Raw genomic sequence first — 24,716 nt, 5'->3', positions numbered from 1 at the left:
AACAAAAACGGGTAAATTTCCGTAAACATTAGTGGGCTTAGACTGTGGAACAGACAAAAAGACAAACATTAATGATAGAGCACCCTTTGCTGTGTTTAGAGCACGTCCTATTGATGAAATTGGTAGATTTTAAGTTGTAATAAATAGTCTGAAGGCTGAGCAAGTTCAGAAACAAACAGCAAACCATGCATTTATCACACATCAACACTAATTAATTTAAACAGATAAAATAAAATAGGCACTGCCACTGGCTACTGTTATGGAAATGTTATTGTTACATCGGAGACTTATCGCCTGAATGCAAATTTGGGTACGGAACCGATTAATTATGAATGTAACAATATTAAGGTTCATCATAAGGAATTGAAAAATATGGCCGTGTTTACACCTCAAAATTTACTATAAGTACACACAAACTGGTACGTCTAGGAAAGTTTTAAGGCATGGCAGGAACTAGATATATAAAAGTTATATAAAGTCTACATTTCAGAAAATTAAAAACTTGCCTTGATTTTGATGTCCAGTTTTTTCCAGTCTGCAGAAGATAGCAAAATAAACAAACACACGAGTTTCAATTGATACGGTCCACTCAGATTAAATCACCTATAATCTGCAGATGTCTATTGTCCATCTATTGTCCATTTAAATTAATACAGTAACTACTCACAACATGTATTATATGAGGGGAGATTCTCAAACCTCTTTCCCAACTTAGTTAATTTTGACACCTTCTGCAGGAACGAAAAAAACTGGATAGCAAAATCTAGTAAAGTTTATAATTTTCTAAAATATGAAATGCATTTAAAATTTATATATCTAGTTCCTGTCATCCCTTAAAACTTTTGCAGGTGCATAGGTTTGTCTGTACTCCGAGTAAAATTTGTGGTGTAAATACGGCCATATTAGCCAAAAGGTTATGATGAACCTTAATTATTGAGGCTACGGTAACATTGTGTTTAATATTAAAGGATTAAACACATTTTTTCTAGAGGTTATTGATGTGTTAACCGGGTCGATTACTCACAAACTTAACATAAAAGTCCGCACATCAATAACCTTAAACCGGGTCAATTAACTCACAAACTGAATAAATTTCGTGTTTAATCCTTATAATTCTTCAGCCAAACATAGGCGATTATTAATTTACATTATTTGTTTGATGGCTGCTCACGTGTGGCTGCTATATAAACCATCAAAAGCAAAATGGCATGTCGTTACTACGGGGTACGCCGCTGTCTTAATTTCCTTAAAAACCATAAATGTCTGATAAATGCAACAGAATCTAAAATGAAATAGCACCTACCTCAAAAACTTCATTTTAATTAAATATTGTCCGAAATTGAAGCGTTCACATAATGAAATAATCTCTCCCTTGAAAATTTTTATCCGTATGAAGTCGTGTTATGCCAAGACTTCAATTCGCAAAATCCTTCATGAAATTTCGTGGAATTTTATTTAAATTTTATTTTTATAGATTTTCGAAGCTTTAGTGCATTTGTTTTATTTCTTTTTTTGTTGTATATATGCATTAGAATAGAAACAACGGTAACGGTAATGCAATAGACCACTTTTGAGTTCATCCGTCACCGGAAAAAACTCGTCAATTATACACGCTTTTATCACCGTCCTTTGTGCGTTTAGGGGCGTCGTCACTTCCCTTCCAATGTTGAGCGAGTGGTTGGAAAACTATAATTCTATATTATACGAATTATTCGGCAAATTCAATTCTCAAAATTGACAATCAACACTGCTGTCATTAGGGAAATGTCAGTAAGTACCTACAGAGCAACCATTATTTCTATTTTATCCTGCACAAAGACGATCACTAAGACGCTTGATGAACGTAAAGAGTGCAGGGATACAGGCGACCCCCTCTATCTGGTAAATTGCGTTATAAAGGCGTGCATAATTGACAAGTTTTTGCCGGTGACGGATGAACTGGAAAGTGGTCTATTTTTTTATAATCTCAATTTGCTGAAAATCCCAGAATCCCTACAAGAATGTGTATCGTGCATGAATAGATTACGACAGTAGTTTCGGAAACATGGTTTTATCGAAGTGTAAACCTAGAGAAAATTTGAATTGACCAATCCAATTCAAATATTTTTAGCTTTGCAAATGATATGCATGATATAAGAATTATTGTTACATGATGATGAAAAACAGCAATTTACGCTAGAATTTTATTAAACTTAAATCTTGTATAGTTGTGTTGCTTAATTCTTTCATATGAACTAAATATTACCAAGTAAAAATGATGAATAATATAGGGTTATTGCATGAATATTAAGGAATATTTTCCAGAGTAGAATTTTATATTGCACGAGCTTGCGAGTGCAATATATGTTCTACGAGGGACAATATTCCCTAATATATTCATGCAATAACCCTTTTATTGTATAGCAAATTGCCAATATAATATTTGAAAGTACAAGTTGGTTTAAATTAAGATTTTGTCCTTGATGACGTCATTAATTTTGAAGATTTATTGCACTAGTTAGTGCAATATTGGTATTTATTGCACTCTTACTTTTAGTTTTGGTTACTTTTTGTTGGAAATATTATATTGCTATACAATAATAAATATTTTTATTATACCTTTCATATATTTTAAACAATTCTATGAGGTAAAACGTTATCATGTGACATGGAATAATTCAGTTGTTTTTCATTCAATTACAAGGAAGGATGAAGAACCCTAAAATTTTCCACCATCGGTGAAAAATCCTATTATTCTATTATTCACCGGAGAACAACCTTTTGAGTTTCTTGATTTGTACTTGAGTTATCTCCCATGAAAATGACGTAAATAAACAAAATGGCAGCGTTTATGTTACACTGGAAGCCCACCGAGAGACAAGAAAAATTAAAGGCATTAGACATGAATAGAGTGCCAGCAGCTGATGGTCCGAATACACAGTGATTTCGTAGTGCATTTCTTTTAGACAATAAATGTAAATAAAAAAAATCCCACCTGCGCTTTCTCAATAATATTTTTACAGTGTGTTGTACTACTTTTGGGACCAATTATATCAAAATTATAGAAAACTTCATCAGCTCTAACTCAAAATATGGACAATTTTGTGTTAAGGGGGTCTTGAAATCTTTTGACAGCTTCCGAAGTTCTAATTTTTTACCTTTTTCAGCTGGACCTAATCACTACTTTACCTAAAAATTTATCACCCAAATATTTTTACAGTGTCATTTCACCCCCCAACTTGCTATATGAGGCATAAAACATGAAGAATTAAATTTGGAAGGGGTATAACAAAAATTGGCAACTAACACACTGTCCACACTTAAAGGACTATATTCGTGGACAACGAAAAATCAAAGGACGATAACTGTGTACTCGGACCTAATAGGATAGAAAAAGTTGACCAATCTTTATAAAACTTGGTATGACAAAAGCTTAATATATATTATAAGACTGCTTACAAAGTTTCATAGCAATAGGATATATATTATAGACACTATGATTAATTCTATATTCAACTTTACGTGTTAAATTTGGACGTTAAAATTGAGAAATTTCAACTATCAACATTTCGGGCTTTTAAAATTAAAATATTGCAAAAAAATACTTTTAAAATGCCTTAATATATAATACATCATGTATTTAAAGCAATAGAGTACTCATTTGATATATCAGACTTAGCATAATTTTTCAAAAGTCAAATTTATATGAGCCTGTGCCTAAAAATGGAGGTTTTCCAATGAAGGGGAGCCTTATATGGAGATGTAATATTTTCCAGCAATTTTAAATTTGTGAAGCTTTTTGATTATAAATAATCCTTACATATGTACTTAATGTACTTTAAATGGAAAAAAAACTAACAAATAACATATCATATTAGTTTAAAAGGGTCTTAGGCCAAGTATGACTAAAAATAATTTTGGGTCAGTTTAGGCAGTGGCATATTTACATTTAAAAATGCATATTGAAGCTATAGGAAATAAAAAATTGTGTCTTTTCTATCATTTCTATACTCAGGTGACATGATACAATAAATCTGAGCACAAAAAGGCTCTTACATTCAACTTTTTGAGCAGACAGTATGGTCTGATACAAAGATTTTTCACTTTTTAGTGAAAAACTTGCATGCAATTTTAGTCTCAACAGGCTTATATTTGAACCACATGGTTTCCTACAGAGGTAAAGAAAGATATTATGTGAAATGAAACAGGTACAAAAGACATTGTTAAATGCTTTTTATACAAATTTAGTGAGGTCTTTATTATGGACTTCAACTTTTATGTGCCATGCTCCTAGTATTTAACTTGATCCAAACAGGGCGTTAGATGAGGGTCATTTATACAACACACTTTGCTCATATTGTCTGAGATAATCTTCTTTTCTGTAGATTCAGAGTTCACAAATGAGTAATACAACTGGATTAAAGCATAGAAACACAAAAATTGACACATGAAAACATGTCAGATAGAAAGTCAAAATGCCACTTATGCATCAAAATTGAAAAAGCTATGAAATGCTTATTTTGACCATATAATGCCAAAATTTGTCATTTTTGCAGAAATTCTATCAAATAAAAGTTTAAATCCTTTAGTTTTATGCTATTTGACAAATTGACACCATCAAATCATTCTGGGAAGTTGCCAAAGTACAGATTCTATATTTCCTGATTTCACCTCTTAGGTCCGAGTACACAGTTATTTCGTAGTGCATTTCTTTTAGACCTGCGCTTTCTCAATAATATTTTTACAGTGTGTTGTACTACTTTTGGGACCAATTATATCAAAATTATAGAAAACTTCATCAGCTCTAACTCAAAATATGGACAATTTTGTGTTAAAAATCAAAACTTGGGATACGTTTGAATCGAAACTGAAACAATATCAAGACACAGATTTCATACAGCTATCTATACAAACTGAAAGGCAGCTCTAAATAAATGATACATCAAAAGCAAAGTTTGGATACTAAAATCTAAGGTAAACTTAAAATCCGTAATGGACGGCAATGCGATCATATTGAAAGACAATATGAAACTACACTACATGCTTCCAACCAAAATATTGCTAGAGTAAAACAGTATTTCTCAACAGAACCATGGCAAACATTAAAGGTTGCCTTATCTCCTGAAAGGAATATCGCAGAATGGAATTGCACAATTTGGTTACAAACGTTCACAATGTGGCATCACTGGTGTGTGATGGCTGCTTGGAGTGGTTTCATAAAAAAATGTGTCGGACTTAAACATGCTAAAAAAAAACACTTTCTGGATATGTAGAAATTGTCATTGTAAATAAAAAGTTAAAGAAATTGTATGTAATTATTTTATGTATTGTAAATATAAAATAAATGTCTTCAACTTTTATGACAAGTCCCATCGTACATTACTGTTTTCCATGAAACGATAACTCATGTAACTGTAGCCTCAATATTTATTGTTACATTCGTAATTAATCAGGTCCTTACCCAACCATGCATTCCAGCATTTAGTCTCAAATGTAACAATAATATTTTTATTGTCTTGAAAGACTTATAAACTTTATTATTAAATAGATATTTATAGAACACACAAATATAGATCACATCACATTCCCATTGTTTATTTGTTAAAAAAATAGGAAATGTCATGTGCCAATGATCGAGACAACTATCAATCAGAGTTCCAGTAAAGTGGATATAATTAGCAATTAAAGGCATAGCAAGGCTTTCTACAATGAGAAAAACTTTAAGTTCATGTCATTTCATAATTCATTGCTCTTTTAAATACATGTCATGCATGTAGGTCATATGGAGACTAAAACAAAAAATTACATTGCAAAAAATATATATTCTTTTTACCGTTGAACTCACCATGGCTGAAAAAGACCAGTCCATGGACTCGTCTTCTAAAATCATACCCTATAAGCTGGGACATTGGTACTATAACATAGGCATGATCAGAAAAAACTATAAAAATCAGTTGAAACATGATTTACTCATCAGATGGATACAAATAGAAATTCATCTAAAAAAATTTGAAATTAACTCAATACAACTGTAATGCTTGTTTTTTATTATCAGGGGATGGTCTTGTAGAATTTGTCATGGATAAACAGGATAATGAGTGCTGTCTCCTTCCAATTTTCTTTCACAAGTTTACAGTTCAAGTTTAAATCAGGCTGTTGGTTTTCTCTTTTGAATTGTTTCACACTTTTTAATCAAATTTCCCTATATACAATGTATTTCAGATCTCTGTCCTAGAGCATGTATTCATAAAACTTGCATTGACTTGGAAAGGACAGGAAGACAGTGGTTAGTAATGGAAACTGAAGAGGATATATGGGGAGAAGCTAAAATTCTGGTAATATTAATTACATTAAACCATTGAAACAGCAAAGTTTTCAGCTAATATGAAGCAGGCATAACCGGTGAATGGGGACAAAATCTGTATGAATTATTTTTATTTGATTCAAAAATGTGAAAAAAAAGAAACAGAAATACTGTTACGTTGCCGATTTTGATTCAGGTTTTAGGGATGTTAGTTGTGATGTCATTTATTAGCTATGACGTCATATTCATTGTAAACAAAGAAACACTGTCATCATGGTCACCAGGTAACATTTTATTATATCAAATAATTATTAAAAATGAATATTGATATTGAGTTCCTTCCTCATATTTTACTTGACTGATAAATATATATTTTATTCAAAGTCTCGGAAAAGGAGGTAGATTTCTGTGCAGATGACGGGATTTAAAAAAGGCTGAAAAAAAGTTAACGATTTTGAGTTCAATAGTAAAATGAAAAATTCAGGAAATTTTCCGAAATTTTTTTTTTATTATTGATTTTTCTACTGTAATTGGGGACTTTGTCCCCATACAAATTATATTTGGTTAAAAATTTATCGAAGGTACATGTAACTCATGATAGATTATATAAATGACCTTGTAAAAAAAGAGAAAATGTAAGATCTGCACCAATATCTTCAACTTCAGCCAATCTTGTGACTGAGCAGGTTCAAAATCGGACTTTTTTAAGAGTTGATTTACGAAGTAAGATAAAATCAAGAATTGAAATGCATGATGGGGAATGTATGAAAGAGAGACATTTTAATCTGAGTACAAAGCAGGGTTAATTTTCATAAATACATGTTCAGGTCCTGATTGTGCATGTTGATTTGCTGCTGGATGTTAATCAGCTATCCATCATCATCTATTGTGTCAGATTTTTTTAAAAATTTTATTTAAATGTGTATTTATTTATTTTTAGTGTAAAAAGCTACAGGACTTTGGAAATGAGACCATTATCATGTCAGTAAATAAACAAACAGAGAAAACATCATGTCAAACATCAGATGGAGTTAATACATTCCTAGATAAGAATCCAGATTGCTTACAGAAGTATAAGGATTTCTGTTGTGAGTTTACACTATCAGGTCTGACTATGAGGTGGTACACTACAGGGAGATAACTCTGTAAAAATAATTTTGGTGTTTTTTAAAATCACAATCTATTGTGAAAAATATATCGAGCTTCTAAATGATCAAAATTAGTGTTTGTCAAACTGCTATATGTCCAGTGAAATTTTTCTGATAAAGTGTGGTTCAAATTTTTGGAAATTTTTAAAAATATTTTTGTGAGTTAGAGTCCAGTAAATATTTTGTTAAAATGTTATAAAAATTAAACAAGCTAAATTATTTTAGTCAAGGTGTTAGGTACCACGTGACCTTAAAGAAGCACAAAAAATGTAGACTTATGTATAAAGCTAGGTAAAAACAAAATTGTGTTCTGGTTTATTTTCCAATTGAAACCAATGTTTTTAAGCCACTAATGTCTACTTTTAGTTAATGTAACGGTACCCAAATTGCAATAAGTACCCAAATTGCACCTATTTAGCAAAAATAGCAGTGGAAATTTTTCAAGATTTCCTAGAGACTAAACAAGTTATATTTTTATGATCCGATAGTATGCACGTCTTTCCACATAGGTAAATATATTTAGATATACACAAAACGTTTACAGTATTAAGCAACAAGTGTTTAATACTGAAAAAGCAAAATGTACTGAAACGTTGCCATGCGACGTCATCAAAACGTCTACTTTTTAAAATTAGCAAATACAATATGTTTAAAGTATCCATTTCTTAAAAAAAGAAGAGTAAGCATGGACAAATATCCAATTGTTCAAAATATATGAAAAAAATAAACAATAGCTATGTTATTCGACTTTTCAAGATGCAAATTTAAGTATGGATGCAATTTGGGTACTACTCATTACAGAATCATGGATGGTTTGGAGGTTAGTTCAGACCAATTTTTCTATGATTCCAAATGAATTAGAAATCAAATTGATGTACCTATATAATAAAGAAGGATATGGCTACAAAATAAACACAAAATGGAAATGTTTGTCTTGATCATAAATAAACGTAGTTGAAAAAACTGTCAAAATAGGTGCAATTTGGGTACCATCACATTATATACAGTCAAACCTGTTTTAAGAGACCACTTTTGGGAGAGCAAAAAAATGGTCTCTGAAGACAGGTGGTCTGTTAATACAGGATCAATTAATATAAAATGTACTAGAGGGATCTAAAATTTGTGGCCTCTTAATACAGGTTTTGTTAATACAGATAGTCTCTTATGCAGGTTTGACTTTATCTATAAAAATTTCAACAAAATGATGTACCCTAATAAGGACCCCAAAAAAATAGAAAAAAATGAAAAAATCCATAAAAACTTACTTACTCCTGGTAAGTTAATTTCTGAATTTCAATTTCAATTTTTTAATAATGAAATTTTTTGATAATGTTAATGTTATGTTTTTTGGCAAGCATACACAAAAATTCCTACCTACCTACCCAAACAAATAGGAATGAGTAGGCAGCATCATTCGACAAATTTGTTATTAGCATGATTAGGGTGGCCATAGTTAGTAATGTTGTTTAATTTTAATTCAGCAGTGGTTTATTTACAGTGTCATTATATGATTCAACTGGTTCCATTCAAAATGAAGATCAAACAAAAGGTCAAGATAAGAGCTGGGAAAACATGAATCTGTTAGTTTTAGGGAACCAGTTATCAGATGAAGATACAGAAGACTATTCAGATTATGTAAGTAAACTTTGACCCTGGTACAATGTATCTATAAAAAATACTGATTTAGTCCCTACATGCATAATAGGTGGGGAGGAGTGCTGATCCAGAAACTCTGAGGTCCCGAATTTAAAAAAAACACATCCTGAAATCTGAAAAAAGAAACCTGGGGTTCCAGAAAGGATCAATCCCTAAATAAATAACTAAAAAACACCTGATCCCAAAATCCTGAAAAAGGTCATGCCCCCAACCCTCCCCCATATTAAACTCTGGCCCTTCAAATTCTGGTTTCATTGCCACAAAAACTAAATTAAGAAAAAGTAATTTGTTTACTACAAATACTTTACTTATTTTGTCAAATATTTGATGATTTTGACTCAAATTTGAGTTAAAAAGATGCTTTTACATAAGAATTTTTAAACAATTTTGCATTACAAAGAATTTGAGAAATTGTCACAACGTTGGCATTGGAAAAAATTGGGCATCTAAGATGTAAATCCAGATCACACTATTTTAAAAGTCAGGAGATTAATTATAACATGTGAACTTGAAATGTTGGGTTTATGTCTCATACATATATAAACCAAATCTCTTTTTTTCTTAATGTGAAAAGTATTTAATTATATTTTTTTCAGGAAACTATGAAAGTTCCTCTTTTAAATTTGAGGACAACAAAAACCTCAAAGACTAAATTAAAAGAAAAGAATAAAGAATCAGGTAATTACTATACAATAACTGTTTATGATGAGGTAAATATGTGGTTTTATTGACTTTTAGAAAACTGATATTCACTGAGTGACACCAAATATTTACTAAACCAAAAGACAGTTATTGTTCTATTCAACATTCTGGGAGAAATGTATGTAATGGCATATTTATTTACAAAAAACAACAATACATCACACTTTTTTTATAAAATCTTGTGCATAAAAGTATGCAATGTTTTGAACGTTGAATATAAGTTTCCACAGGGGAAAATGCTGATTTATTAAAAATCCTTTTCATGTACAAAAATCTACTGCAGTTCTATATTATAAAATAAATATTTAGAGTTGTCTCCCATGGATGATCACGTTTTCATTATATTAGTTGTCTCCCATTGATCTTCACATTTTCATTATTTTGAGTTGTCTCCCATTGATGATCACATTTTCATTATTTTGAGTTGTCTCCCATTGATGATCACATCTTCATTATTTTAAGTTGTCTCCCACTGATGTTCACGTCTTCATTATTTTGAGTTGTCTCCAATCCATGTTCACATCTTCATTATTTTGAGTTTTCTCCCATTGATGATCACATTTTCATTATTTTAAGTTGTCTCCCATCCATGTTCACATTTACATTATATTAGAGTTGTCTCCCATTGATGTTCATATCTTAATTTTTTGATAAGCATCTCTTACTTGATTCAATAGGATAATCCTGTATATTTTTAGGTGAGGTCTTTTTTATTTCAATGAGGAAAAAGGGGGGTTTCGAAAATCATTTCTCAACCAACTTGATTTAAGTAATTTTGCATAAAACAAATTTAACAAAAAGATAGGTTGTGTTTAAAAAAAATCCATTCTTTTATTCTAATTTTCATTTTAATGGAAAAGACTCAATCTAAAACATGCAATGGAATATTAATATAAAGAAATAAACATGTGAAAATTAAGATCCCTTTGGCGCATGGGAGATTGAAAGGAAAAAGTCTGAATTTTCTTTGTTATCAATTATGCCCCTTCAATTATATATCAGAACCAACAAAGTGATGACCCTTCATTATTTGTTATTTGTGTTGTCACATTTATTTTGGTCCAATTTTTGCATAATTTGAAACAAGTTTTACATAATATATACATTGACCACTTTCCCAGATTTAGAAATTTTCATGATCCCTTAATTATATGCAACACAAATTATGCATTACTTATAATATCATTGTTGATTCATTTATTTTTATCAGTGAATCAAAGATAAAATGTATTTTTCTTGTGAAACCACTTGTGGTAGGTCAGTGATGTCTGGTATGCAGTTGCCATTGTATTAGTATTGGAACATCTCATGGTCTTTTGATTTTGCAATTTTTGCTGAGATAACATTTTCAAGTTTGTGATTAAAATTTAGTAAGTTTATAATGGGAAACCACTAGGGATAGCGGTAAGTCAATGATATTTGGTATGCAGTTGTATAAGGATTAGAATATATTGATATTTAATTTTTAGTTAGTCATTTTACTATCAAAATAGGAAAAAGGTGATATATATGTGTTACAAGTTTATTTCATTACAGAATCTGAAATTAGCAAAAAAGGAGAAATTAAAAGCAAGAGGACTTTAAAACCAAAGAACAAACCAGTTGGTACAGTTACCAGGTAATCAAGTATTGTATGGGCTTTGAAGATGATGAAAGCCTAATGGTGACCTATAAATGTTAATTTCTGTATCATTTGGTCTCTTGTGGAGAGTTGTCTCATGGCAATCTACCACATCTTCTTTTTTACATTTAGTTCACAATGTGTTTTTTTTATTTAATTTAGTACAAAATTCTTTTTGTAAATCTTTTTAAAAATTTGGAAAGTGCTCTAATCAGGTGAAAAAACCTTCCAAATGTTTTTGATAGGAAATTGATAAACCCTGATCCAAACAATTTTTGTCGAGCCTTCGACTCGAGTCGAAAAAACGAGACTAAGTGATCCTACTTTCCGTCGGCGGTGTCGTCGGCGGCGTCCACAAATATTCACTCTGTGGTTAAAGTTTTTGAAATTTTAATAACTTTCTTAAACTATACTGGATTTCTACCAAACTTGGACAGAAGCTTGTATATGATCATAAGATAGTATCCAGGAGTAAATTTTGTAAAAACAAAGTTCCATATTTTACTTATAAATGGACTTAGTTTTTTCTGCGGGGAAACATTACATTCACTCTGTGGTTAAAGTTTTTAGAATTTTAAAAACTTTCTTAAACTATCCTTGGTTTGTACAAAACTTGGACAGAAGCTTGTTTATGATCATAAGATAGTATCCAGAAATAAATTTAGTAAAAAAATAAATCCATTTTTTCTGTATTTTACTTTTAGATGGACTTCGCTTTTCGGCGGGGAAACATTACATTCACTCTGTGGTTAGAGTTCTTAAAATTTTAATAACTTTCTTAGACTATCCTGGGTTTGTACCAAACTTGGACAGAAGCTTATTTATGATCATAAGATAGTATCCCGAAGTAAATTTGGTAAAAAGATAACTCCATTTTACTGTATTTTACTTTTAAATGGACTTAGATTTTCTTTCAGTTAACATTACATACAGTCTGCAGTTAAAGTTTTCAAAACATTTATTAGATTCATTAACTTTCCTAGATTTTTACCAAACTTGGAGAGAAGCTTCTTACAATCAAAAGATAGTATTAAGAGGAATATTTTTATTGATTTTTTTCCTCATTTTGATGAGCCTGCGATTTACAGCAAAAGTAGGCGATACACTGGGTTCCGCGGAACCCTTACAAATTTTTCTACATGTAAGGCCAAAATAAAAAATATATTTGTTTCCCCTCCCCACCGAGGTCAAAAATAAGCCCCTGGGTCAAAAAATTATTATCCACAAACAAATGGAAATTATTTTTATTCCTGAAAATAATTCGTTACATTTTTGAAAAGCAAAAGTATTGATAATCCAATTAGATACACTCTAAGTGAGCACAAACAACTGATAAATAGCCTCGACTGGACAAGTCAAAGTATTCATGTGACTAGTCTATGACATCAAGTTAAAAAAAAGTAAAAAAATTAACCTGTCTTCCTGGTCTGTCTACAAAGAGTAGACCCGGGAGAGGGAAACTAGACATTTTTTTAAATATGGCTCAGGTTCTTTGGAGCCCATTCTTACTCAATTTAAATAAATATTAGACATCTTTCAGAACTTGCACATTTAATTCCTGAATCACCTACATGTTTAAATAATTAAATGTTTGTTCTTGCAGCTTAAAGGAAAAGACATTAAAAACTTCTGTCCCGAAGAAAAGAAAAGTGTCAAAGTCTGTGAAAGATGACCAAACAACAAGAGTACAAAGAAAAAACACATCATCAACAGTAGGAAAAAATAGAACAGAAACAAAAGGCAGTTGTGAAGGGGAAATAACTCAAGAAAATACACAAATTGAAACTGATGGACAAATCAGTGTAGACAGAAGTAAAGACAATATGGCTAGGGACAATGATTTGTATCGAATAGGAGCGCAGTGGCCTAGTTATTCAATTACCTGTCAAATCTGTAAGATGAACTGGTCTAGTAAAATTGCCTATGTTAATCATATCCGCTCCCACAAGGAATATCAGATTTGTAACATTTGTGATGAACTTATTCATGTCAAAGACGTGAGTATTGAAACACATATTAGTGAAAAACACAGTGATATTAACCCTTTTAAGTGCAATATTTGTGGACGGGGATACAAAAGTAAAAATGGCGTCAGGAACCATTACGTGGCTGTTCATGCTGACTCTTCCGCTAGATTTTGGTGCGTCTTATGTAACCGTGCATTTGGCACTAATAATAATTACAAGTCTCACATGAGGTCTCATAAGGATAGAAAGCATTGTTTTATGTGTAAGCAGGAAATTGAAAACCTAGAGCTGCTGAGACAACACATGAGAATTAGCCATGCTTATTATTTATGTTTGGTTTGTAATAGGTACTTCCCTGATGAATTGGAGCTCAAGGAGCATGAAGAGACACATTTAGAAAATGAGAAAAAGTCTGAAATTAATCAGGATATCAGAAGTTTTTATGATTCAAATCATGAAGATGTGGTGGAAAAAGATAACAGGCATATAAATAATCAGGATAATGGCGGGAGTACTGGAAGAAAAAATTTAAGAGAGTTATTTTCGAAAGTGTTAAAAAATCCAGATATAATAGATGAAAATGAAACAGCAAAAAATGAAACAACTTCAAATGATTTAAAGAAAGATAAGAAAGAAAGCATTTCCAGTAAAGGCAGTCAACAATGTGGTACTGCTAGAAAATCATTTAAATGTAAATTTTGTGGTCGTGTTTTTAAACTTGGAATTGCTTTTGCACGTCATGTAAAATTACACAACAATCAGTCCACCTTTAAATGCCAACATTGTGGCAAAACTTGTAAGAATGAAGAGACGTTTAAACATCATATGATTTTACATCTACCTGATGAGAAGAGGCCACATCGATGTCAAGAATGTGGCAAAGGGTTTGCCACTAATACCTGTCTGAAGAAACATTTTCTAGTCCACAGCAAATTGAAGGAATTTATATGTGAATTCTGTGGCCAGTGTTGTCGAGATATGACAAATTTAAAGGTATGTTTAACAACTACTGTAAAACAATAGTGTGCATTTATTATTGCAATTTTGTCATTTTAGACTAAAATGCCATTTAAATTTTTGTGATAATAGAAAAAAATCCATTTTGATTTATATAAAAAATTCAAAATGCAAGTTTTAATTATTGCGATTATATCCCTGTCGCATATTTCTCAATAATAAAAACAACGCAATAGTTTCTGAGTTTACAGTACTCATAATGCATTGTTCTAGATATAAACCATCTTTCTTTAAATGATTATCAACATAATCATCTGGTATGTGATTGTAGCGGCTAGCCACTAATATAAAAATAAGGAGATGTGGTATGATTTCTAATGAGACAGCTATGATTATCCACCAAGTTCAAATTTAGTGCCACCAACAATCAATCAAACAATTGAAGTGGATGTCAGCAATAATAGGCAACCATATGGCCTCCAACAATGAGGAAAAAACTACTAAGGCTTCGCTAAAGGCTATAAGGCTACTAAAAATTGCTCAAATTTTGTTAAACCAGTCATTTGTCGGTCGAAAAATGAAAAATAATTTCTTTAAGCCTTGAAGATTAGAGTAATTAATATTCATGGCTGACATGTTTTTTTATTTGTAGATACATCGTAGATCTCATACAGGAGAAAGACCATACAAATGTAAATCTTGTCCAAAGACTTACCGGAGCTGGGACGCATTACACAACCACCAACAGTCTATACATCTACCAAAGAAATCGTACATGTGCGATATATGTGGGAAATTTTACACACAAAAACATAGACTTTATGAACATAAACGCACACATCGGGAAGATGGGTTGAAATGTGATATTTGTGGAATTAAAACACTGAGCGTTGCTGCAGTCCGAAGACATTTGGTTCTAGAACATCTAGAAATTGCCAAACAAAGGGGATATAAAATCTATACCTGTGATTACTGTCAAAAGATTTTACCGAACAAAGAAAAATATGATTATCATATACGACAGCATACAGGTGCAAGGCCATTTAGTTGTTTGGAATGTAATAAAAGTTTCAGAGACAGGAAACAGCTCAAGATTCACATGAGAATACATTTAAATGATAAGAAATATTCCTGTTCTGTGTGTAACAAATCGTTTCTTTACAACAGAACCCTTAAAAAACATCTTTTAACTCATCAATCTGAAAGTGCTCCCCATCAAAAGCATATTTTTTCAACAATTGATGTAGCTCCCTCAAGTATATACATGACAGGTGAAACTCGCTTTTCAGATCACATTTATAGTGCTGGTTGTAGGTCTAATGGGATTTTGGTTTCCAATAGCAACATTTCTCATAGGAACACTGTACAGAATGTGCCTCACTTGAACACATCTCATGGAGAACCTGTTCAGAATGTTCATCAATTGAACACTGTGAATGGGTTTCCTGTGAATTACTATACAGAAAGACATACCAACGAAACTTATGGTAGTGAAAATCCACTTGTGGGAGCCTTCAATAACTTATACTCTAACCAGAATCTTGGACAAAATTAGATCATATATACATAATTTTGGGGCCCTTTATACATGTTATAGCTTTTTGTTCATTGTGAGCCAAGGCTCCATGTTGAAGGCTGTACCTTGACCTATTATGGTTTACTTTTATAAATTGATATTTATATGGAGAGTTGTTTCATTGGTACTCATACCACATCTTGCTATACCTATATACACTAGTCCATTTATCAATGAATAAATGGATACTATGGCTTCATTATTATTTGTTGGATACAGATTTTTAGGATACAAGCTAGGTTAACTACTAATTTTGATGTTCAATGAATTACAAATTTGCAGATTTTGGTAAAACCACAAAATTACATATCCATTAAAATGCAAGTTTTCAGCAATTTATGAAAACTGGTACCCACGAAAATAACTGAATCCACAGTACTTGAAACAGATACATTGATAAATGAACATTGTGAACTAGCACTTTGAATATCTGGCTCAGGACGTACATCGTTCAAAGATAGGTTAATAATCATATCGCATTGAACAACATCATGAACATATCTAAATAATTGTAATGAATTACTTTGCCTTTCATGTGCCCTTTTTAATTGGAATAAAAGTATCTTATCAAATCAACATGTAATTTACTGATATTTCTGTGTAATATTTGCCACTGGATGGTAACCAATTCATTGGTAAAAGTAAAGAATAACATGGTAAACCTGGAGTGGTTTTTCTTTCGTTTTCTAAACTTTTTGAAATTCTTTTTATGCTCCATTTAGAATTACCTTGTAACACAGAGGCCCCAGGTTAAGTCCAATATGATACCAGACCAGAAGGTGTGTATTGAGTCCTTCATTTCTGTAACACAGAGACCCCAGGTTAAGTCCAATATGATACCAGACCAGAAGGTGTGTATGGAGTCTTTCATTTCTGTAACACAGAGGCCCCAGGTTAAGTCCAATATGATACCAGACCAGAAGGTGTGTATGGAGTCCTTCATTTCTGTAACACAGAGGCCCCAGGTTAAGTCCAATATGATACCAGACCAGAAGGTGTGTATGGAGTCCTTCATTTCTGTAACACAGAGGCCCCAGGTTAAGTCCAATATGATACCAGACCAGAAGGTGTGTATGGAGTCCTTCATTTCTGTAACACAGAGGCCCTAGGTTAAGTCCAATATGATACCAGACCAGAAGGTGTGTATGGAGTCCTTCATTTCTGTAACACAGAGGCCCCATGTTAAGTCCAATATGATACCAGACCAGAAGGTGTGTATGGAGTCCTTCATTTCTGTAACACAGAGGCCCCATGTTAAGTCCAATATGATACCAGACCAGAAGGTGTGTATGGAGTCCTTCATTTCTGTAACACAGAGACCCCATGTTAAGTCCAATATGATACCAGACCAGAAGGTGTGTATGGAGTCCTTCATTTCAGTATCTTTTAATGTGTTTTTAGGCTACTTTTTTTTTCTTTATAATTATAATTTGCCTGTTGTTCCTTACTTTATTTTACTGTAAATTAAACTGTGTGAATTTATTTTTGGGATTTTATCGTTTTAGATTAAAATGCAATTTTTATTTTTGAGACATTCAGAAAAATCCTGTTTGATTCAAAGAAAAAAATTCAAAAACACACAGTACAAGTTTTAATTATTGGGATGATACATGTAACCCTGTTGCATTTTTCTCAATAATAAAAACATTGCCATATGATTTCTGAATGTACAGTATTCTCTTTTCTTTGTTTTTTAGACCTTTATTCTGCACATTTTGTCCAATTATCCTCTTTTGTAGAGTCTAAACCATGAAAAACGTCCGATTTTAGCGATAACGTCTAGATATCGCTAAAATCGGACGTTTTTCATGGTTTAGACTCTACAAAAATACTTCTAGAATAAGTAAAGTTAATGTACCTGTCTGGTTAGGGTAAGGGTTGGGATCCTGCTAACATGTTTAAAGCCGCCACATTATGTATGAATTTTCCTGTCCCAAGTCAGGAGTCCGTAATTCACTGGTTGTTAATGTGTTACATATTTGTTTTTTGTTCATTTTAAAATAAATACGGCTCTTAGTTTTCCCGTTTTACATGGTCATTGAGGGGTCTTTTATAGTTGAGTATACGGTATGGGCTTTACTCATTGTTGAAGGCCGTAAAGGTGACCTTTAGTTGTTAATTTCTGAGTTATTTTGGTCTCTTGTGGAGAGTTAATTGTCTCATTGGCAATCATATCACATCTTCTGTGGGATCCCAATTGCGGTTTCATTTGTTTTCGACAACTGTCGGTATGGTCGTCTTATACTTCAAATGGAAATATTCATACAGTCATTGATAATACTAATCAAATAGTTTTCACAAGAATAACATGTCAGGTACCTAAATGTCAAATAAGCATCGTCCAAAGAAGAAAAAACACTTGATAGATACTTTTAATATTAGGAACGATTTAAAGAACAATTGTGTCACGATCTACATGTATTCTCTCGACATATCTAAATATTCTGCGCTTACAATACAGTAACTTAGCATCGTTCAAATGTTTCCCACAATAATTTTTAAAAATCTGCCGCAGATTGTATTATTTCGTTCCCGCAAAAAAAAAAATTGATTCTTTAAAAATCCCCCGGCTGCGTCCTAAGGTCCCTTTCACGGAGTTTCGGAATAATTTCGAATGAAATTTTCAAATCCGTGTTTGAAAGAAATGTCGGTTAAGTAACATTAAAAAAAATGTCGTGACTTATACTAAACCGATAGTATCAGCTGATAATATATGAAATATTCGGCAAACTTTCTTCTTCGTTTACCTCTTATATCGACAAATAAATGACATATTGATAAATACATCGCTGCTTAGAAAATAAGTTCATTTTTTTCTTTGCAACCGTACTTTCAGAATAGTCATGAATTATAATACTGTGCTTAGGTAATAAGTTTTATTTCAAACTTTTAGGTTGTGCATTTTGCCACTATGTACGGGACTGATTTTCATCAAATTTGTCTTAAAGTTTTCTAAAGTAATTTAACATATTATCCGGTTTAGTGCATTTTCTGACTTTTTTTTTTCTTAATTGTCACAGTAATATATTCGTATCGTTCCAATCATACATTGGGAGCATCATCCAAAACATATTTTTTTCCGTTAATTTTATAGAAGCCTCTTTAGTGCTATACGATATAAACGCACAAGAAATGCTCGTACAATTACGCACCCAAGTTTTACTCGTTTTAAAAACTTTGCTAGTTCTGCACTTAATTTAAATTTTGCGAGTAAAAATAAAACATGCAATCAGTTCCAGGTTGAGCGCAACACTTATCAATATCACGGAATAACAAAAAGAATCCGAAAAATCAGTAGCATATCAAATCGTAGTTTAAACATACTCTCTATATATATGTAGTTGAACAATACATGCACCGACAATCGATTAATATAAGTTGTACGCTTAGCTTGTTCTGTGTGTTTTTATTGCACAGCGTTTTTTGTTATTTTGGCTATTCGAAACGACGTCAGGTTGCCACCGTCAGAAATTTAATGCGTGTGACATCTTTTTCACCAATTTTCAAACATTTTTCTCTCGGACAGTTCGAATGCTATGGAGACCAATAAAGATATTTTGAAAAGATTAGAAAAATAACATGTCTATATACGACTTTGATTGTCGATAATCAAGTGCAAAACTTAACAAAGTTTACTTTAATTACGCCTGTACGCAACGTTTTTGCAAAAAATGAACGTGTGACATTTTATTCACCAAATTTTAAAATTTTGAATCTTTTTTGTGCAAAACTTAACAAAGTTTACTTTAATTACGCCTGTACGCAACGTTTTTGCAAAAAATGAACGTGTGACATTTTATTCACCAAATTTTAAAATTTTGAATCTTTTTTGTTTTTGTGTTTGACCGATTTTGCGTTTGAAATCTATTAATTACAGAAAAACAACATTATACTAGCTATATCATTTTCTCACCTGATGACATAATTTATCCGTATTTTTTAACTGTTTTCGTTAGAGCAGTTTCGAAAATGGAGATTGGACACAATGAAACCTTGCAGATTTGCCTGGCGTAACAGAATAAGACGCAATAAGCCGTCAAACAAATATATCATAATGGGTTGCCATTTCATGGCAATTCGCGACAAACAAAAAAAATAATGAAAATATGCACAAAAAAAAGTCGAAAAGAAGTCTTATACTTCAGGTTTTGTCGTCAAATGTTACCCGGGACAGCCCATTATTATTCCAAAATCCATAATCAAATGCATAACAACTCGACCAAATGCGTTTTATATTGTTTTAATGGAGATAATTGAACAAAGACATTTATATCAAGCACAATAGTATCAGAGGTTTAATACAAAATACGTTTTTTTCTGCACCTGTAGCTCAGTTTTAACCACAAAACATACAAAAAACGTGAACGGTACGAACATCGCGCGTAACGTCTCTAATTTTTTCCCCAGTTTTCTTTAATCTTTAAAAAAAAAAAGTAAAAAACATTCTTTTAAATGAATGAGAACGGTGATTTCCAAACAACAGCAAGGCTTGCATTTGTTTCTCAACAATGACGTGTTGATGTGTATTGTTCTGCATGATTAAAGTGCTAGTTCCTTGAAGTAACAAGTCCAAGTTCTCATCAGTTCTTTCCAGTGATTTTGACTCAGTACATATAAGAAGATGTGGTGTGTTGCCAATGAGACAAATCTTCAAAGAGACCAAATGACACAGAAATTAACAACTATATGTCAAACTAATCAGTCTTCACACTGAGTGGCAGCCCGGACAGCCCAGGCTAGTAAAATTGCCTGTAAAAATTATATCTACAGGCCAACAGAATCTAACTAAAAAATTTCAAAAATTGATCTCCGGGCCTGTAGTTTTAATGGTTCACCGTGAAGACTGACTGTCACTGTACGGCATTCAAAAATGAACAAAAAGCCAACCACATAGTCAGCTATATAAACGTATGCAGATTCGGTTTTTTGAAAATGGGGCCGTAGTTTGTAAAAAAATGCGAGGCGAAATTTTTGTTGGCCTCTTTTTAGGACTAAAAACATAAAATAAGTGAAATATGCACTTTTTAAACGGTTCCGGGCGTGGGGCATGCATATTTTGTAGTTGCTGGTAAGGTGTAAGGGTTGGACATTTTAGATGCTGTATCTCCCTATTAATTTCTATCATTAAATGATAGTTTGGATCCAAGAGCTATGTACTGATACATTTAATGTGTGATTTGTCAGTAAAACATAGGCTTGGAAAATTCTCGCACGTTTGTTGTAAGTTAAGTTAGAATAACCTCACATAGTTCTTGTTGTTAACAAGATATACGCTGGGCTATTCGATTGAATTTGAAATACGACCGACACGAGTTAAAAAAGACAAACAAGCAATTTTTATCCAAATGTTTGGTTGATATGTTTCACCCAACAACATTAAGGGAAGTAAAGGGTTCCAAATCAATCAAAGGCTAAGAATGAGTCTGAAATGACAACGAACTTATGAATGCCGGCCAACAAATGAAGACATAAAGGCCACACCCAGCAGGCTGCGGGCAGGTTGGGGCGTTTGGGGTTAAACATGTTTCCGTAGTTAGATACTATTGCTGTGGAACTTTTTTTTCACGAGAGTGTAATAGTCTATAGAGCATTACTTTCTGTTTGGTGGAATTGTGAAATAGAAGTCAATATGTTCTTGCTAAATCCTGTGTGGCTTTGAAGGTGTCATGATTGTCATCCTCAGCCTACGCAATGTGTTACTGTAATTTGAATTTTAAAATGACTGAGAGACGTTGTATTCGACGCACTGCAGGTCAACTCTACCAAATCGAATCACATGACTTTGATAATCAGTAAATTCCAGCGAAAAATATCTTTATAAGTCAAGAATTGTCGTATAAAAATTAAATAGTAGTACATGGGAAATGGCAAAGTTCACCATGTTCACGAAATCTAGTCTGATTAATCATTTAAAAAAAAAAAAGTCTAAGCAAAAGGGGGGCGTACGCCCTCTACGCCCCCCTCTGGATCTGCCACTGAATTAAAAGTCTGAGAAGAAGTATCGGAAACCAGTTCACATTGACTGAATCCTACAGTCTGTTATCACGAAACCAAAAAAAGTTTACCAAGTTTGTTTTCACTTTTATCATAATTACAATGATAATTTTGATAATTTTCTTTAAATTTTAAGAAGGGAAAATTCTGTTAACAGGTAATTTTTAGCGTTTTTTTTTTATTAATCATTCAATATTCATTATATTTTTAGACCACGCATTTCTCTAATCTTTATTTTTTTCCCCGTTATTCTCTAATCTTCATTTTTTAAGGGCATTATTCTCTAATCATTTAACCCCATCCAAACCCTCTTTTATATGTCTGTACAAAAAATTTGGGGGTCGTATATTAGTTTAAACAATATTTATTCAGATAAATCAACATTAAACATATTATACAATGAAATAATATTAGGGATTCAGAAACAAGCAATTTGCTTTTACAAATCTGTCTCCCTTTACAGACATAATACACTTATTGAACAATACATAAATATAAATGCTGGCATGCTCTGTAATAAATATATGAATATGAAAAAGGTGAAAAGGAAGAGAAAAAAAAAATCATGAGAAAAATAAAATAAAAATAATAATAAATAAACGTGAATAATTGTAATTTATGGGGGTCGTATATTGATATCACGTTGTCTTTGTCGATGTGGTGAGAGTTGTCGTCCAAGGACATTTGGTTTCCGGAAAACAACACTTTTTTAAAGTTGTGGATCTCTATGTTTAACCAAAAGTTTTAATGCCATAAAAGGATTGTTTAGGAATAAGGGGCAAAAAACAATCATTTGTCTGTTTCAGGACAATACAACTTGTGTATCAGTATTCTGATTGCTCTGAAATCATACCACAAGGTTAAATACCACAAGTAGAAGATTGGATTCATTTTGGCGGTAATTGCCTAAACTGCTCCGGAATTAAGTGCCAAAAAGGATCTAAAACAAGCATATTTCTAGTTTTCAGACGATAACCTGTATTTAAGTGAATTGGTGTCGTCTAAATTGTACCGCATGTTACAAAATGATTTTTTTTTCAAATATGTTACTTTTTTTTAAGTGGAAGAAAAGTAATACATGTGAAATGATTTAGCTACCTATAAAACCAGGTTTAATCCACCATTTTCTACAAATGAAAATGCATGTACCAAGTCAGGAATATGCAGACAGTAAGTAATTGAGTGATTGTACATGCATTCGTTTTATGTGTTGGATGTCATTGATCTTTTGATTTTGCCATTTGATTAGGGAAAATGGAAAAGAATCACAAATCAATAAATAAACACGCACTTAAAGCAAGAAAACTAAAAGAGTTACAGCTAGACTACCAATGGAATTTAAAACACAACGCAGAAAACTAAAAGACAACAGATGAACACAAAAACCTCCAAAAACGAGCGATTATCTCGGGGGTTCTGGATTGAAGGTCCTTTAATTCTGTTTTTTAACCATTCTTTCATCATGTCAAACTTAAGGTACTGTCCACTCATATGGCATTTTTGTAGCGAGCGCAACACCAAAAAATATGAAAAACTGCAAGAACGAGTCTAAGATTCATCTACAGTGACTACAATAACTTATATGAACAACTACTTGAACAATCTAAACTACCAACACTTAAAATCAGAAGACGCATAAGAACCATAGCATTTGAAACTTACAACATTTTGACAAAATCCAGTCCAGAGTTCTTGCACAATAATTTAAATTTTAAAATTAACTCATATTACTTAAGATTTATAACTCACAGTTGATTTACCACAACCAAGAACTACAAGGACTTAATTTCGCTTTGAGGCAGCAAAAGTGTGGAACTCCTTGCCTTACCATGCACAGAGCCTCGATCTCTACTTTGGAACAGATCAAACATTTTATTTCTACATGGTGTTCTTCAGAAAACTGCTTCTGTAGCGCATGTAGACAATAACTTTGCTGTCTCAAAGCTGGAATCTGCTGGCTCTAGTTCTGTTTGTTCTTTGCTTTTATTTTTTTTTCTTAGCTTTGTCTTTGAGCCAGTTAACGCAAAATTTACTTTTCCTTTCTTTTTAGCTTGCTTGCTTTGATTAATGCATGTTTGCTTAGCTATTATATTTTGTATGTGCAGTTTGTCAAATGTGCTTATAATTTGTTATTTGTTTTAAATATCAAGTCGGATTTATAAGAGCTCGACAGAGCCCATGTTTACCTTGTTGAATTGTACATATCATGCCGGACTCTAGATAAAATCTACTTACTTACTTTTATTTTTAAATATTTTTTATTCTCTCTGTTTTTTACACTTTTTACTATTCAGTTTGTCGAGCCTTCGACTTTTGTCGAAAAAGCGAGACATAGCGATCCTACATTCCGTTGGCGGCGGCGGCCACAAATATTCACTCTGTAGTTAAAGTTTTGAAATTCTAATAACTTTCTTAAACTATCCTGGATTTGTACGAAACTCGGACAGAAGCTTGTTTATGATCATAAGATTGTTTCCAGAAGTAACTTTTGTAAAAATAAAATTCCATTTTATCCGTATTTTATTTATAAATGGACTTAGCTTTTTTGTAAAAAATAATTACATTTACTCTGTGGTAAAAGTTTTTAAAATTTTAATAACTTTCTTAAACTTTTCTGGATTTGTACCAAACTTGAACAGTAGCTTGTTTATGATAATAAGATAGTATCAAGAAGTAAATTAAAAAAATAAATAAAAAATTCTTCAGTATTTTACTTACTGAAATGGATTTTGTTTTCAGTCTGCCACTGAGAAAACGGGAAACACAACATTCAGTCTGCGGTTAAAGTTTTTAAAATTGTATTAACTTTCTT

The 24,716-nt window shown here is 32.1% G+C and overlaps 1 protein-coding gene across 1 annotated transcript; it reads left to right on the top strand.

The window, feature by feature from the left end:
• Positions 1–8: 8 nt before the first annotated feature.
• On the top strand, positions 9–16,486 carry LOC134717987 (zinc finger protein 595-like). The gene is made up of 8 exons (XM_063580486.1): positions 9–122; positions 6,202–6,314; positions 7,224–7,371; positions 8,930–9,066; positions 9,684–9,765; positions 11,326–11,407; positions 13,014–14,370; positions 14,987–16,486. Exons 2-8 carry the CDS (start codon positions 6,273–6,275, stop codon positions 15,887–15,889), a joined length of 2,751 nt encoding a protein of 916 aa, XP_063436556.1. The 5' UTR covers positions 9–122; positions 6,202–6,272; the 3' UTR covers positions 15,890–16,486.
• The last annotated feature ends 8,230 nt before the right edge of the window (positions 16,487–24,716 follow it).

This window comes from Mytilus trossulus, chromosome 5 (genome assembly GCF_036588685.1).
Source record: "Mytilus trossulus isolate FHL-02 chromosome 5, PNRI_Mtr1.1.1.hap1, whole genome shotgun sequence".
Lineage (NCBI taxonomy): Eukaryota > Metazoa > Mollusca > Bivalvia > Mytilida > Mytilidae > Mytilus > Mytilus trossulus.
The sequence above is the reverse complement of the archived record's forward strand: the minus strand, read 5'-3'. Positions and strand labels throughout refer to the sequence as shown.

Excerpts from the sequence above, each read along its gene's own strand:
- LOC134717987 (XM_063580486.1), top strand. The coding sequence starts at position 6,273 with ATGGAAACTGAAGAGGATATATGGGGAGAAGCTAAAATTCTG. Across the intron at positions 9,067-9,683 it reads CAGAAGACTATTCAGATTAT|GAAACTATGAAAGTTCCTCT; the intron begins GTAAGTAAACTT and ends TATTTTTTTCAG. Across the intron at positions 14,371-14,986 it reads GAGATATGACAAATTTAAAG|ATACATCGTAGATCTCATAC; the intron begins GTATGTTTAACA and ends TTTTATTTGTAG.